The following is a 16117-nucleotide window of genomic DNA, read 5'->3' as shown; positions in this document are numbered from 1 at the left end:
TGTGTAAGCGTATGTGTGTGTGTGTGTGTGTGTGTGTGTGTGTGTGTGTGTGGTTTGGCCTGCAGTGCTGTGAGGAAGGTGATCCATCAGACACACTTGTGTGTTACGCCTGGATAAGACCGGAGACCACACCAGTGAGGGAGTGTGTGAGAGATAGAGAGGAAAGAAAAGAGTCAGTGATGGAGAGGAAGAAGTGATGAGAAGAAGAGAGAGGTGATGAGAGCAAGTTAGCGAGCTGATACCAGAGGAAGAAACCGAAAGACAAGAACAGACCAGAAAAAAAGTAGAATCTGATGAAAGTCAGGACGCAGAGGAGGTGAGACAAAACAACATAGGGAAGGAGTTGATATCTCACAGTGGGACGGATAATGTAGCGCTGTTGAGTTGTTAATTAGAAATATAAAAACAGCTCAAATATACAGAGCTACCTATCGAGCCGTAGCTCCAACAAGTGGAAAAGTCACCCAACGCCACCGGGTATAAACACATACGCTGATGATACTTTGGTGTATTTTAATGAAACTGTGACTTTACAAAAATAAGGACCAGATGTGGATGTGGACTACAATCAATGTACAAACACAGCTTTCAGTTCAATGTAGGATCGGTTTTGCAAACAAATCTGTATATTAATATATATCACACCCAATACAGAAACAAGCGCACACTTGTACTGTAAAACATAGCAACATAGTACATTTACATCTATATATAGTATTGTAATAGTTTTTATCTCACTATAAATGAATAAATACATATTATGGTTTTATTTGTCTGAATTCTTTGGTGTGGGGTAAGCTCCTTTCATTTCTCATTCTCCTTTCTTGCTTGTGTTTGACCAGCTTCAACTGCATCATACTGCTGTACGAGAGCGCAACCATTTGAAATAAAATAACCTATGTCATGAATAAAAACATCTGCAAAGCCAATGCTTATTTATTTTGATTTAGAGGGTTTGTTTGCACTAGTTGTGACTTAATTGTTTTTTCATTTAATGTTAAAATTTGTTATAATTTCTATGCAGTTGTATTGGTTTCAACCCAGTCGCCAGAAGAAATGTTGGCAACCACGGATGTGTTGAATGTCTATGTTTCTGAATCAAAAATACATTTCATGAGTACGTTTTATATCAGCTTCGTATCACGCTTGCCAAAATGCACAATGCCTCATGGTTAACGTGAAACGATTGGTTTAGGCAACAAAACTATTTAGTTATGGTGGTAAAAACAAAATCATGATTTGTGTTCAAATAGTAACATAAGAAAACGAAACATCGTGACGAAACATCGTGACGAAACATCGTGACGAAAAATCGTGGCGAAACATCGTGACGAAACAGCGTAACATTGTAACTAGTGTAAAAAAGAACTGCTCTTCACAATGTTCTTACATAACATTATGTGAGAAGCCTAACAACATTACGCAACAAGCGTAAAGTCAACGTTTACTTTTGGTTTCACACGGGGCACGAACAGAGGTCTCCTGGGTGACAGTCCTGTTTGTCAAGGCGAGAGAAACAGAGATGGATGGAGAGGGTGGGCCGGGGCACAAAGCGTGACAGGAACACTGAAAATAGAGGAGCTGTGGTGTGTGAGGTCAATATAAGTGTTCTCAACACTGTGTGTGTTATTCTACAGGCTGTTTCTCTCTAATGACATGTCTGATAACAGCATAACTAACAATACATCTCATTACTGTTGTTGCCTCTACCCCCCAACACACACACATATTGTCAAACATTGACAACGAGGACAATGCAGCTCATTACTGAATCTCTCTTATAGACATAAACAGATTGAAAGACTCGGTCAGGACGGCTTGTGAGGCCTTATCACGTACGCACTTCCACCTCGTCATTATCGGTGCTCTGGAAAAAGTCCTGACTCTGATTTTCCAGCGAGCTATTATTAGTTCTGTGTGAAAACTCTTGATGAAAGGTGTTGAAGAAATGAAGCTGTGTAGTGGAAGTGCAAAGTGGAGGCAGGAAGCTTCATGTGATGGCAACTCTGCAGCAAAACAAAAACAAGTCTGGTTCTAGTCATGAAAAGACCTAAACCAACAATGTGTTAGTCCGTCTCTCAATACTTTTTGACTTCCTGTCTGTGACCCTCAGCCCATTGGTTCCCACTGAAGACGTAACTCTTTATAAACACAAAAAGTTTAATTTGTCGGGGGCTATTTTCAGCGACGGATTAATCCACATTTGATGCGCTAGAATAAACTACAGCGTGTGAACAGTGAGGCTCATTGATGTGTTTTAATAGAGCTCAATGGCTCAGAGGGAGTCTAGAACAGCAGTGTTTTATTTTGTCCGAGGTAAAACAGCGTTAAAACTTCTTATCACTCCTGTACAATTTGCCTAAAACGCCTATCCAAGTCGTACCCAAAGTAAACTGACAGCTCTTATTGAACCATTGGGAGTACATGTATGGTTTTAGTCTCTATTGAAAGGTAACACTCTGAAGTTTCAGAATCACTGTAAGTGCTACTGGCATTGAGCTATAGAGTTGACAACAGATGCCTGCAGTTAACTATGGCTGGGACTCATTAGCTGGAAAACACAATGGTGCCTTAGCATGAAGTCATAGTACCTAGTAGAAGTTCAAATTTGATAACAATATGACAGAAAATGAATATTTTACACATGGTTTACTAAGAGTACGTCCACGTAAACGCGCATTTGGAGGCTCGTAGTCACCACGTCAAAATGCACAGACTAACCATTGTCAACTTTCACAGATTCTTGAAAATTGTCATTAACCAGACTTTGCTCTTCATAATCGGTCTCAGGTACTTGAGTCACGGTACTAGATTTGAGTTCCAAAAGACTTTCCCAACATGCAATCTGGTGAATCTGCATAGCGTTCTCTTCGTAATTTCATTGGCTATACGTAGTGTGAGTTTCAGTAAGATCGATTGCAATTGGCTCGAGCATTTCCCAAAGCAAGAGAGGCGGGCATTGTCTTTCAAAGCGGACTCTCGTTGGCTGTTCCAGAATGTGACCGGGATATAGAAGCTCCTATTGGGTCAAATGAGGTGTCAATCTAACCGGCAGAATGCAGCCGCCATTTTGAGATGAAAAAATCCGCTTTGTTGACATGGAAAGTTAAATTATGATCGAAAATAGATCGCTAGTTATCATATCTGCCGGCTAATTTGAAGTGATGCAACAGCCCCCCGTGGGTGTTTATGGACGTAATAATGTGTTTTGGACTAAATCTTTTACTGGATTGGATCGTGTGGACTCTTAGCAATCTAGCAAGACCATTTTTTCCGGACTATCATGCATGAGGGAAACGCTATGAATCATAATCGGTGAGTGATGGCGATATTTTATCAGCTATTTTTGGAGTGGTTGTTTGACAGAGACATTAACTGTACCTGCTGGTGTGATTGTATCTTGAAATGGTTTGCATAAATCAAATTACAAGAACCGTAGCTTTCTAATGAGATATCACATTAATACTCATGTTACAGAGCAGTTGTGTACATGACACAACTGTACACTGAACACTCTGACGGCCCGCGGGTTCAGATGAAGTATTCCAATGATGCACAAACTAAAATGTAAAGGATCATGTCAGTGATTTTACAAGTTGTAGCTCCTCGACTAGACTAGTGATTCCACAACGTTTTGGCTTGTAACCATTTAAAGTAGCGTGATGTCCGCTCTTCACAGATTCCACATGTTTATGAGTGGTGATCAGTTCAACAGAAGAACAGATAAACAAGTTGTGTAGCATACGCCATCAAATCTGATGTTTGAGCCCAGAAGCTGATTTCTTATCATTGCTGCGAGCTGAAACTTTTTCCGCACCACCATCAAGACAACATTTATTTTTGGTTTTGGTTTGGCAGTCGACTCACATCTTGGGTGTTGGAGTCTCACGGGAGAGTTTTCAAACCTGGCTCTACAAGTCGATTTCCAAAGCGTTACCGAAATGAAGGTAAGAAATGAATCTCAAAACTAATGGTACGCTCTGGGAGATGGTGAGCAGTGGTGTCTGCACCATTTGTAGTTAATGGGCTAAAACATGCAAAGCTGCTCTTAGGGGATGAGGTCAGAGGAAACTACAACAACACTAAAAAGCCTCGAGGCATTTTAAGAGAAGTTTTCCTTCAACCACTTTAAGTACAAAAGTCTGCAAACAACTGCAGCTAATTTCAACACTCATTTCTCAAATCACAACGTCCTTCCCATTATGAGTTTTGTCACCAGTTCCCACGCACTGATCCAGTATATTCAAGCTGATTTCTGCTTGTTGTCATTTTCACCACACTTTCTTTCACCTTCTCTCCAAATTAGCCTGAAAAACTGAATTAGACACGAGTGGCCTGTTCAATTCAGTGCCTCTTTACCCCGACACATTGGAACACACAGCTCCCTGTTACCGTGGGTTAACCCCGGCCTGCCCGTGTGCTGACACATTGATGGATGGCCCCATTTCAAGAACTACAGCAAACACACACACACGGATAGAAAACCAGGATGTGGACACACTGATGCGGTGGTTAGCCACACACTCCACAGGAAGACGAATGGGGGAGTAAAGGGAGGGAGAGGAACTCTGGAAGACATTTTGGGAAAATATAAATGACCCAAATCAGACACAATCAGATGACTGTATATTGGTGATGCTGGTAATGCTCATTACAGATGAAAAAAATGAAAATAATTGGTGGATTTTCAAAATGTCCTTCTAAACCATACATCCATACATTGTCCATTGCTTATCCAGGTCAAGAGTCCAGTACAACAAACATCTTCCCAAAGACAACCATCTACAGACGTCTTTAAACCGGCCCATGAGGTTTAAACCTGAAACCAGTTTGCTGCTGGAAACCAAACCAGGAGCTCCAACAACACACTTTAACTCACAGGTTAAAGCTAAGAGAGCCACGTCTTTACAATGTGTGTTAAGTGTGTCTGTGTGTGTGTGTGTGTGTGTGTGTGTGTGTGTGTGTGTGTGTGTGTTACCTGGTTGGCGATATGCAGGTTAAAGTCAAGTCCACACACAAACTCTGAGTGATGTTCCACGGTCTCCACAAGAGGCTGACTCCTACTGTAATCCCAGAACCTGCACCAACACAAACACAGCAACATGTAAAATGACTCTTTCAGCGGAAAACGTTCCATTTAAATTCATGAAAATTAGGAATTTTCTCAGATAATTTCACATTCAAACAGACCAAACAAAAACGGACTAAAACAATTATGAAATACAGCGAACAACTGTGAATTTACATTATATCAACATGTTGTCTTGAGGAAGATATCTCTATGTATATTTCACACTCAAGATTCCGGTAACTTTTGGGCTTTTTGTTTGAAGCATCGGTGCACGACGAGTCTTGAAAACCGATGGCTGGATTTCTGTTAAACTGGCTTCTTGTATTCTTGGTCCTCAGAGGATCAAGCTATTTGACTTTGGTGAACCTTCAGCCTCTGATATAATGTCATGGGCTATTCAAAAGATGAATCCTTGTTTTTAAATCCTTTAACTTTCCTCTGACTTCACGATTAGGCAAACCTTGAGTGAGCTCTGCTCCCCAGAGGATGACAGCTTCTCATTTTGCAATATTTTTGGGGACGATATTCTTAAGACAAAACTGTCATACTACAAGCTAATTTAAATAAAACATATTTCATAATAAAAGGATACAGACTGAAATGACATTTCTAGAGCACATTCATGCTTATGAGAGGACGAACCATGAGCCTTATTTCAAGGCCCACAACTATGAAGGTGTTCAGCTAAAACATGAAATCATTATGTCCAATACTCTTCATATGTTGGAGCAATGAACAGTGCACCCTCTCACCTGGAGGTTCAGTGTTATTGTTATATATATAAAAACATGGAAATACATAAGACCAAGAAACCAGATGTGTGTGAAGTCTGAAATCATACCTCCTTCTACAAAAACAAACACTTCACTGTACACGATTACGAATCCTATCATACAGCTGTGCATGAGTGAGATTAATACAGACAACAAGGGAGGAAGGTGAGTAAGAGATGTGCAGAGAGAGGAAGGGGTTAACAGATATGGAGAGGAATGGAGGTCAAAGAAAAGAAAGAAAAGAAAAGAAAGCAATCTAGAGAGTGAGATCTAGACAAAAATAAAGACGAGAAAGAAGGAAGAGAGAAAGGAGAGGAACAGAGAGCCAATAAAACACTGCCTCCAGACGTCAGGCCGCATTCGGCCAATCAGACTAATTGAAAGACCACGTCTCTTCCTGGTCTTGACAGGGTGGTGTGTGTGTGTGTGTGTGTGTGTGTGTGTGTGTGTGTGTGTGTGTGTGTGTGTGTGTGTGTGTGTGTGTGTGCCAAAAGCCCTGACGCAGCAAACACTCCCTCCAGACTCATCCACTTTGCAAATGTAATTAAATCATTTTCAGAGGGAACACTGCAGCTCCCATTGGGCTCCATTAGGCCCATATTAATAGTGGAGCTGCAGCACACACACACACACACACACACACACACACACACACACACACACACTCAGGATGAGTGATGGGTGTCTGGGGAGAGTCAGGTATTGAGAGATATTATATATTGAGTGAGTTGTTAGTGTAAATCACTGCTCATACTCACTTTATGTGTATGCACACCATTGTGTGTGTGTGTGTGTGTGTGTGTGTGTGTGTGTGTGTGTGTGTGTGTGTGTGTGTGTGTGTAAACTGCTGCGGTACAGACTGGTTTACGTTCATTCCTAATGAGCAGAGTGAGTTTGTTTCTGGACTTTGGCACCAAAATGAATCTCACTTAACTGTCGAATAAAAAAGCTTTTCTCTCAGGAAGTTTAGAGACGCTGTCGTGAGGAGACGTCGGGCTTCAGTGCTGCAAAATGCAGCAGCACTTTGACATGATTAGACTTCATTCACCACCATGGAGATGCCCGGTTGTTGCACGTGAGAAAAGAAAAGTGGCAGGACTCAAGAGGCCTTTCTCTTTCCTCTCGTTCAGCTCGGCCGTACATCAGGTGATTGACAGCTGTATTGTCACTCTGACGTCACCATGAACACGTACTGCTGTGCACCTGACAGGTTGAACGTACTCCTGTCGGGGCTGTCGCTGGTCTCTGTCCACGCTTTGCAATCTGGAAAAACCTCAGCGGCTGTTCTGGTAATGTGGTAAAACTATTCAACAGATCCTGCTTCTTTTATACAATAATCATTCAATCAGTCAACAGTCGAGGGACAAACAACGTTCTTATGCGGATAAAGCTGTCGTCATGTGAACTTCATATTAAACTTCAATCAGTAAACGAAGTGGACTTTAGCTTTTTAACTCTTGTTTCCAACATCAAGAAGAGACTTTCACACTCGTTCATGTGGTTTGAGGTTTGAAATCTGACCGTATCGTTTATGTGTCGTTGTTTTTCCAGACTTTCTTCTCGACATGTAGACGGTCTTATCAAAGTTATAGTTAGTAGAACTTTATCTAACACACTGTTATGAAATGATTCCTGAAACATGAGCCAACATGCTAAAAACAACAGCAGCAGTCAACACGCTGACTGTTCCAGATGTTCGTCACCAATCTTTTTTCCAGGACTAAGACGAGACGAGGAAGAGACGAAGATGAGACGGCGTCGACATACCATAACCATATCTAATATCTTTGACGAAACAAGATGAGACTTAAATGTAGTTAGAAAAAGAAAAACTCCTCCAAAGTCTTTCTTTATTTCCGTCACCTTGCACCTTCTCTTCCCGTCTCTTTCTCTCAAAGACACTCAGTCTGTCTCTGTCCTTCCTGTCTTCCTGACACTGTGCTACTTTAATGCATAAAGTCGGGTGGTTGATTAAGGAAAGGCAATTTTATAAAGCACATTTCAGCATCAAGGCAATTCAAAGTGCTTTATATTAAACATCAAAAGACAAAGTGCAAGAGAAAGACATGAATGCATAACATAGCTGCCAAAAAACACACATCAGCATCCTTCAAATTAACAATTTTGTATAACATGCTATCGATCACGTTTAGAGTTTCTACTTCTTCCACATGGCCACACTTCAAGACGGGGCAAAAGAAAACTGCCATTACAGTCTCGCACCCCAAGAACTCTTTATGCTTTTGGTATCAACGGGATTGAACTGTACAGACGGGAATGACAGCAAACACGTTTGTACAGACAGTTCAAATCCCGTCTACTTTCACACCTCCACAGACAATTCCTGAGGAAAGTGGCCGTGATTGTCGGGTCGTTTCAGAAAGTTACAAGAAGTTTACTGTCTTCTTGAGTTGATGAAAGTTAGCTTGGCCTAGTCTGACAATGTAAAACTACTTAGTTAGGTTTAGACAACTAAACTACTTAGTTAGGTTTAGACAATAAAACTACTTAGTTAGATTTAGACAACTAAACTACTTAGTTAGGTTTAGACAACTAAACTACTTAGTTAGGTTTAGACAACTAAAATACTTAGGTTTAGACAACTAAACTACTTAGTTAGGTTTAGACAATAAAACTACTTAGTTAGGTTTAGACAACTAAACTACTTAGTTAGGTTTAGACAATAAAACTACTTAGTTAGGTTTAGACAACAAAACTACGTAGTTAGGTTTAGACAACTAAACTACTTAGTTAGGTTTAGACAACTAAAATACTTAGGTTTAGACAACTAAACTACTTAGTTAGGTTTAGACAATAAAACTACTTAGTTAGGTTTAGACAACAAAACTACTTAGTTAGGTTTAGACAACAAAACTACTTAGTTAGGTTTAGACAACTAAACTACTTAGTTAGGTTTAGACAATAAAACTACTTAGTTAGGTTTAGACAACTAAACTACTTAGTTAGGTTTAGACAATAAAACTACTTAGTTAGGTTTAGACAATAAAACTACTTAGTTAGGTTTAGACAATAAAACTACTTAGTTAGGTTTAGACAACAAAACTACTTAGTTAGGTTTAGACAACTAAACTACTTAGTTAGGTTTAGACAATAAAACTACTTAGTTAGGTTTAGACAATAAAACTACTTAGTTAGGTTTAGACAACTAAACTACTTAGTTAGGTTTAGACAACAAAACTACTTAGTTAGGTTTAGACAACTAAACTACTTAGTTAGGTTTAGACAACTAAACTACTTAGTTAGGTTTAGACAATAAAACTACTTAGTTAGGTTTAGACAATAAAACTACTTAGTTAGGTTTAGACAATAAAACTACTTAGTTAGGTTTAGACAACTAAACTACTTAGTTAGGTTTAGACAACAAAACTACTTAGTTAGGTTTAGACAACAAAACTACTTAGTTAGGTTTAGACAATAAAACTACTTAGTTAGGTTTAGACAATAAAACTACTTAGTTAGGTTTAGACAACAAAACTACTTAGTTAGGTTTAGACAATAAAACTACTTAGTTAGGTTTAGACAACTAAACTACTTAGTTAGGTTTAGACAACTAAACTACTTAGTTAGGTTTAGACAACAAAACTACTTAGTTAGGTTTAGACAATAAAACTACTTAGTTAGGTTTAGACAACTAAACTACTTAGTTAGGTTTAGACAATAAAACTACTTAGTTAGGTTTAGACAATAAAACTACTTAGTTAGGTTTATACAACAAAACTACTTAGTTAGGTTTAGACAACTAAACTACTTAGTTAGGTTTAGACAATAAAACTACTTAGTTAGGTTTAGACAATAAAACTACTTAGTTAGGTTTATACAATAAAACTACTTAGTTAGGTTTAGACAACTAAACTACTTAGTTAGGTTTAGACAATAAAACTACTTAGTTAGGTTTAGACAATAAAACTACTTAGTTAGGTTTATACAACAAAACTACTTAGTTAGGTTTAGACAACTAAACTACTTAGTTAGGTTTAGACAATAAAACTACTTAGTTAGGTTTAGACAATAAAACTACTTAGTTAGGTTTATACAATAAAACTACTTAGTTAGGTTTAGACAACTAAACTACTTAGTTAGGTTTATACAACAAAACTACTTAGTTAGGTTTAGACAATAAAACTACTTAGTTAGGTTTAGACAACTAAACTACTTAGTTAGGTTTAGACAATAAAACTACTTAGTTAGGTTTAGACAATAAAACTACTTAGTTAGGTTTATACAATAAAACTACTTAGTTAGGTTTAGACAACTAAAATACTTAGTTAGGTTTAGACAACTAAACTACTTAGTTAGGTTTAGACAACTAAACTACTTAGTTAGGTTTAGACAATAAAACTACTTTTGGGTTACAGAAAAGATCGTCGTTTGGGTTAAAATAACAACTGAAGTGGCGTTACTGAAGTACAGAAGAAACGTGAGAAATAAATCAACGTTGAATTCTAGTTTCACACGGGGCTCGAATAACGGTCTCCTGGGTAAAAGACTAGTTTTTGAAAGAGCACTTCCAATAATTGTGTTTTCTTTGGAGTGTAGTTTGCATTAAAGCCTCACAGTGTGTTTGTGACTATCATGTAAAACATGATTTAAGTTGCAGCTTGAAGAAAGAGAAAAAAGACCACAGGGTAACCATGAAAACGTGTATTTAGTTATTTCTCTATTCTATGTAATCCTAAATATCTGTACAATGCATCCACGGTGAATGTGCTCACTCATTCATGCAGGAAGTGAAAGAGCAACACATTCATCACCCGTAGTGCGGAGCAATACGTCAGCAACGTAACGAAGTGCAGCTGCAATGAAAAATCTTTAGTGGAATGAATGCATTTCTGTCACAGCGCTCCCAGCCAGTGCATTACGATCAGGAGTAATCATCATGCAGCTTAGAGCCACTATAGCCTTGATTGGCCTCATAAAATGAGCAACAACAGTGATTTACTACAGACTGTAATGAGTCGGCTTTCTGGATCTCAATATTGTGAAACAAAGCAGCAGCAGAATAACAATTGGAGAAGAAGAAGCTTTTTTTATATTTACCACTGAGGGCGAGATGAGAGAAAGTTTCTTCTCTGCAATGAACTTTATTGAGAAGTGTCAACGTCTGCTTGTTAAATGAATACAGTCTTTTCAAAATAAACTTCTTCGCAGGAAACAACTTAGTTAGGCAACAAAACAACGTAGAAGTAACAATCGTTGTTTGGGTTCAAATAACTATGGAAGTGGCGTTACTGAAGTACGGAAGTTACATGACGAATAAACCAACGTTGACTTCTCGGTATACACGAGGAACGAACAGCTGTGAAAGTTCACCGCTTGTTGGACTCATCCACCGGACCTGTGCGGGCTTTTGCCGTCTTTAGACTTCCTCGTTCATGCTTACGGGATAACATACGAATTACGTGCTTATTTTAACTCAAACCAAATACTTTTGTTGGCTAAACCTAACGCCGACGTGTCCTTACCAAGCGTCTTTGACGAGTTCCATACAAACCAACCAATCTAACAGTGATACATCTTCCCCTCAGCTGATCACATTACGTCAATTTCAGGAGTTGCTTTTTCCCCCCCGAGTGAAACTTTCATTTCATTTAAATAACTTAAACTGATCTGCTTCATGGTTTTGAACAAGGACCTTCAGAATGTGTAGCTTCTGTCATATTCAGAAGGCTTCAATGAGCCGGATACATATTTAATCAGCGTTTAATATTTTCTGCTTGCTGTGTAAACATAAATATCAGATCAGTATTGCCAGAAACTCAATATCAAAGGACTCGGATTGGGATCAGGGCCAGAAAAACTTGATCAGGAACATAAAGATCGTCAAAATCCAGTACATCTTCAAATGGTTTCAGTGGTTACATGAACTGTAGGAGGAGACAGATCTGTTGGGGCTTAGATGACGTCCATGTGTTTGGGACCAGATGACTGTCCCAGTTAGTCAAATACATGTTCACATACACGAGGGACACGCTGTCTTTTGTCCTCGGTAGGTAATTATTTAGCTTCTATTGTATTTCAGTCAGTGGAACCGTTCACCAGCTGTGTGTGTGCGTCTCACTATTACTATGAAAATCATTAACTCACAGCGGGACACCAACACATGTCAGAGAAGAGAAGTGACAGAACACAAAGAGAAGTGTAAAGAGAGCGATCCGATCCTCCCGCGAGCTCCAGTCATTGATGCTCTGAAGTCAGACAGGAAATGAATGTTCACAGAGAACAGAGAACATGTTATCTAAAGCACACAGGAGACGAAGAGTGGAGAACATGACCTCGTCTGTTCCTCACTAAATACTAATTCTACGTGTTTTGAATGAGAAACAAAGAGCACATAATGAACGCTTGTGTGTGAGATTTACGGTATTATTCATGGTTATATGAAACATATGAAATGTGTTGTGTCATATGTACGCATTACATTACATATATTTAGTCGGTATAGCTATGAACACCATGAGTGCAGCCCGGCTGATGAGAAACAGGTGCAATATTTGCCTAATTGTCTAATTAGCGCTCAACATAATATCGTGTGATTTGGTCATAAACAAAAGTATCGGAAAAACAGAAAGTTGAAAATTGAAAATGTATTTTGTTCTGTGAATGAACATGTTGTTGTTTGATGGTCTGTGTTTGAATGAGACGTAGCAGCTGATTAAATGTGTGTCTAGAATATAACGCAGCTAACTGGCCTTTAACACCAAACATCCCAAAGGTTTGAGGAACGCTGACTCATCACAAAGTGAGTTACAGCGTTGAGAGGAAACGACGTATGAAGAATGATTAGTGTGACTCGGTGAGTCACTCTGCGAGTACGTAGAGGAGTGTGTGCTCAGATGTATTTGCATATGACTGGTGCTGCATGTGCATTCACGTCTTGTTCTTTGTGTGTGCAGGTGGATGTGATGAACACACAGGGCAGGTGTGTGTGTGTGTGTGTGTGTGTGTGTGTGTGTGTGTGTGTGTGTGTGTTTAACGAGCTGAATGCACCAACAGGTGGATGTGACGGAGCTCAGAGATGAGATTTATTGCAGAACTTCACGTATAAATCTCCTTTTATCTGAACTAAAACACATGTTTGATACGATTGAGTATCAAGCGCTTTTTGTTTACTTACTCTTGGACCAGATATGACCTGTTTTTAACTCATCTCGTCTCGTGATCCATTTCATTAGACGACAGAATAAACATGATCAAAATAATAGACGTCAAATATCTGCAGTTGCCGTGTAAAGAAAGTCCCATCGCTCTTCTCCTTGAAGAAGATCATTTTGGGAGATTGTTCGCTTTCTTGCAAAGAGTTAGATGAGAAGATTGATTACCGCTCTCATGTCTACAGTACATATGAAGTTACAGCCAGGAGACGCTTAGCTTAGCTTAGCATAACTTAGCTTAGCTTGGTGTAGAGACTGGCTCTGGCCACACTTTGTCTTCTGGTATTTAGTGAGCGTTAACGGTGCTGCTTGGTGGATTTGGTTGCCTTTGGACAGAGCCAGGCTAGCTGTTTCCCTCTGTTTCCAGTGTTTGTGCTAAGCTAAGTTAGCCAGCTGCTGGCTGTAGATATGAGAGTGCAGAAAAAGAATAACTGAATTTCCTTAAGTCTCAAACTTTTTCTGTAATCATTTATGGTTTATTGATGTTTTTGTGATGTTGGAACCGTGAGTTACTAAGTAAAACATGATTAAACACTCACGGTGTTTGCTCAAAATATTATAACATAGGATACAGACTACATTATATATAATCACATTTAAACAAAAGTTAGAAAGTTGAGAGAAGCTGCTGATGAACAGATGAAGAGACTCATGCTAACGATGTCTCCTGTTGATCAGGTGATTAGAGCTCCTGCAGCCAGGCGTGATCGATGCTGAGAGGGTTCACACACACACACACACACACACACACACACACGCTCACACAGACACACACACGTAGCTCCGCCTCCGTCCCATTCTCCATGTGTGATTGAGATAGCATCAGGTGCAGCAGACCTCCTGACACCGTGTTATCAGTGCAGCAATGATTTAGGATTAACTCAGAGAAAGGACAGAAGCCGAGTTAATGAAGGAGAAGACAGAGTGGAAGATTCAATTAAAGATATACAGCGTTTTTGTAGTATAATGCATGAAAAATTATAGAAAAACCGAGATTGTTTCATCAGAAAATATTTTCTGTTTCAAACATTGTGCTTGGAGGCAGCTATGTAACTGAACTTTAGTCTTTTTTTAGGGTACATCTCAAGTCTCTTATCTGTCATATCCTCGATCGAACCGGAAGTTGTCGCCATATTGACGGCCGTCCCAAAGCTCTTATTTCTGCTCTGAGGAGCGAGGAGGGAGGAGGAGCCATGAGCGAGGACCCACTGTTGATTTGTTTCTGAACTTTATTACTGCAGATGCTGTTTTCTTACCTGACAAAGACAAGCTCACGGTGTGTGTGTGTGTGTGTGTGTGTGTATGATGGTATGCATGTATGGGGCTGTGTGTGTGTGTGTGTGTGTGTGTGTGTGTGTGTGTGTGTGTGTGTGTGTGTGTGAGCCAGTGAAAAGCGTGGATCAATAAAACAGAGCCAGCTCTCACCACATTTATCTTTAAGCCTCCCTTCTTTCCCTTCGGCACTTTACTGCCTCTCTCTCTCTAACCCTCCCCCCTCTCTCTCTCTCTAACCCTCCCCCCTCTCTCTCTCTAACCCTCCCCCCTCTCTCTCTCTAACCCTCCCCCCCTCTCTCTCTCTAACCCTCCCCCCTCTCTCTCTCTAACCCTCCCCCCTCTCTCTCTCTAACCCCCCCCCCTCTCTCTCTCTAACCCTCCCCCCTCTCTCTCTCTAACCCCCCCCCTCTCTCTCTAACCCTCCCCCCCTCTCTCTAACCCTCCCCCCTCTCTCTCTAACCCTCCCCCCCTCTCTCTCTCTAACCCTCCCCCCCTCTCTCTAACCCTCCCCCCTCTCTCTCTAACCCTCCCCCCCTCTCTCTCTCTAACCCTCCCCCCTCTCTCTCTAACCCTCCCCCCCTCTCTCTCTCTAACCCTCCCCCCTCTCTCTCTCTAACCCTCCCCCCCTCTCTCTCTAACCCTCCCTCTCTCTCTCTCTAACCCCCCCTCTCTCTCTCTAACCCTCCCCCCCTCTCTCTAACCCTCCCCCTCTCTCTCTAACCCCCCCCCCTCTCTCTCTCTAACCCTCCCCCCTCTCTCTCTAACCCCCCCCTCTCTCTCTAACCCTCCCCCCCTCTCTCTCTAACCCTCCCCCCCTCTCTCTCTCTAACCCTCCCCCCTCTCTCTCTAACCCTCCCCCCTCTCTCTCTCTAACCCTCCCCCCCTCTCTCTCTCTAACCCCCCCCTCTCTCTCTAACCCTCCCCCCCTCTCTCTCTCTAACCCTCCCCCCTCTCTCTCTCTAACCCTCCCCCCCTCTCTCTCTCTAACCCCCCCCTCTCTCTCTAACCCTCCCCCTCTCTCTCTCTAACCCTCCCCCTCTCTCTCTCTAACCCCCCCCCTCTCTCTCTCTAACCCTCCCCCCCTCTCTCTAACCCCCCCTCTCTCTCTAACCCCCCCCCCTCTCTCTCTCTAACCCTCCCCCCCTCTCTCTCTCTAACCCTCCCCCTCTCTCTCTAACCCTCCCCCCCTCTCTCTCTAACCCTCCCCCTCTCTCTCTCTAACCCTCCCCCTCTCTCTCTCTAACCCTCCCCCCATCCCCCTCTCTAACCCTCCCCCTCTCTCTCTAACCCTCCCCCTCTCTCTCTAACCCTCCCCCCCTCTCTCTCTAACCCTCCCCCCCTTGTCTTAAAGACAAACATAATCTCACATCATCAGTTCTGCTTTATAAAAGACGAGTGTTGTCTATACTGAAACTCATATGTAAGGTATAATATTGATATTTTATAACACAGTAATATGTTGAGAAGCATCACCAATCAGGGAAATACTCCTGGAAGGCCACCTTCATACGAGGTCTGATTGATTTAATTATTATTAGTCAAGATCCTCCATAAAATAGAGAAACAGGCTCATCACATGTTCCCAGAGCCAAAGGGGGAAAAGACCCAAAGATATTTACAAAGATGAAAAAACAGAGAAAATCATCATTCATGATATCCCAGCTGTAAATGTGTTGATCAATCAGACCTGTGACGGACACACAGACAGGTAGACGTTTGACAGAACAGACTTTGTATTTAAATCACAGGCTGCAGAGAGATTATGAAGACACACAGAGGCAGTCTTGCTTGACATTACAGATGTTATTAACTCAGCTCATCTCGTC

At 40.9% G+C, this 16117-nt stretch overlaps 1 protein-coding gene across 1 annotated transcript in view; it reads right to left on the bottom strand.

Moving 5' to 3' along the window:
• The window catches only part of pex7 (peroxisomal biogenesis factor 7), a gene marked incomplete at its 5' end in the record, with an annotated part of 31703 nt that overhangs the window by 10441 nt on the left and 5145 nt on the right, over positions 1-16117 (bottom strand). Inside the window, 1 exon segment of the mRNA XM_076112127.1 lies at positions 4979-5078. Coding sequence (XP_075968242.1) covers positions 4979-5078 — 100 coding nt within the window.

The sequence above is a fragment of the Anarhichas minor genome, unplaced genomic scaffold, assembly GCF_050575085.1.
Source record: "Anarhichas minor isolate MPS153535 unplaced genomic scaffold, ASM5057508v1 ptg000047l, whole genome shotgun sequence".
Taxonomy (NCBI): Eukaryota; Metazoa; Chordata; class Actinopteri; order Perciformes; family Anarhichadidae; genus Anarhichas; species Anarhichas minor.
This window is presented reverse-complemented; position numbering and strand designations above follow the sequence as displayed.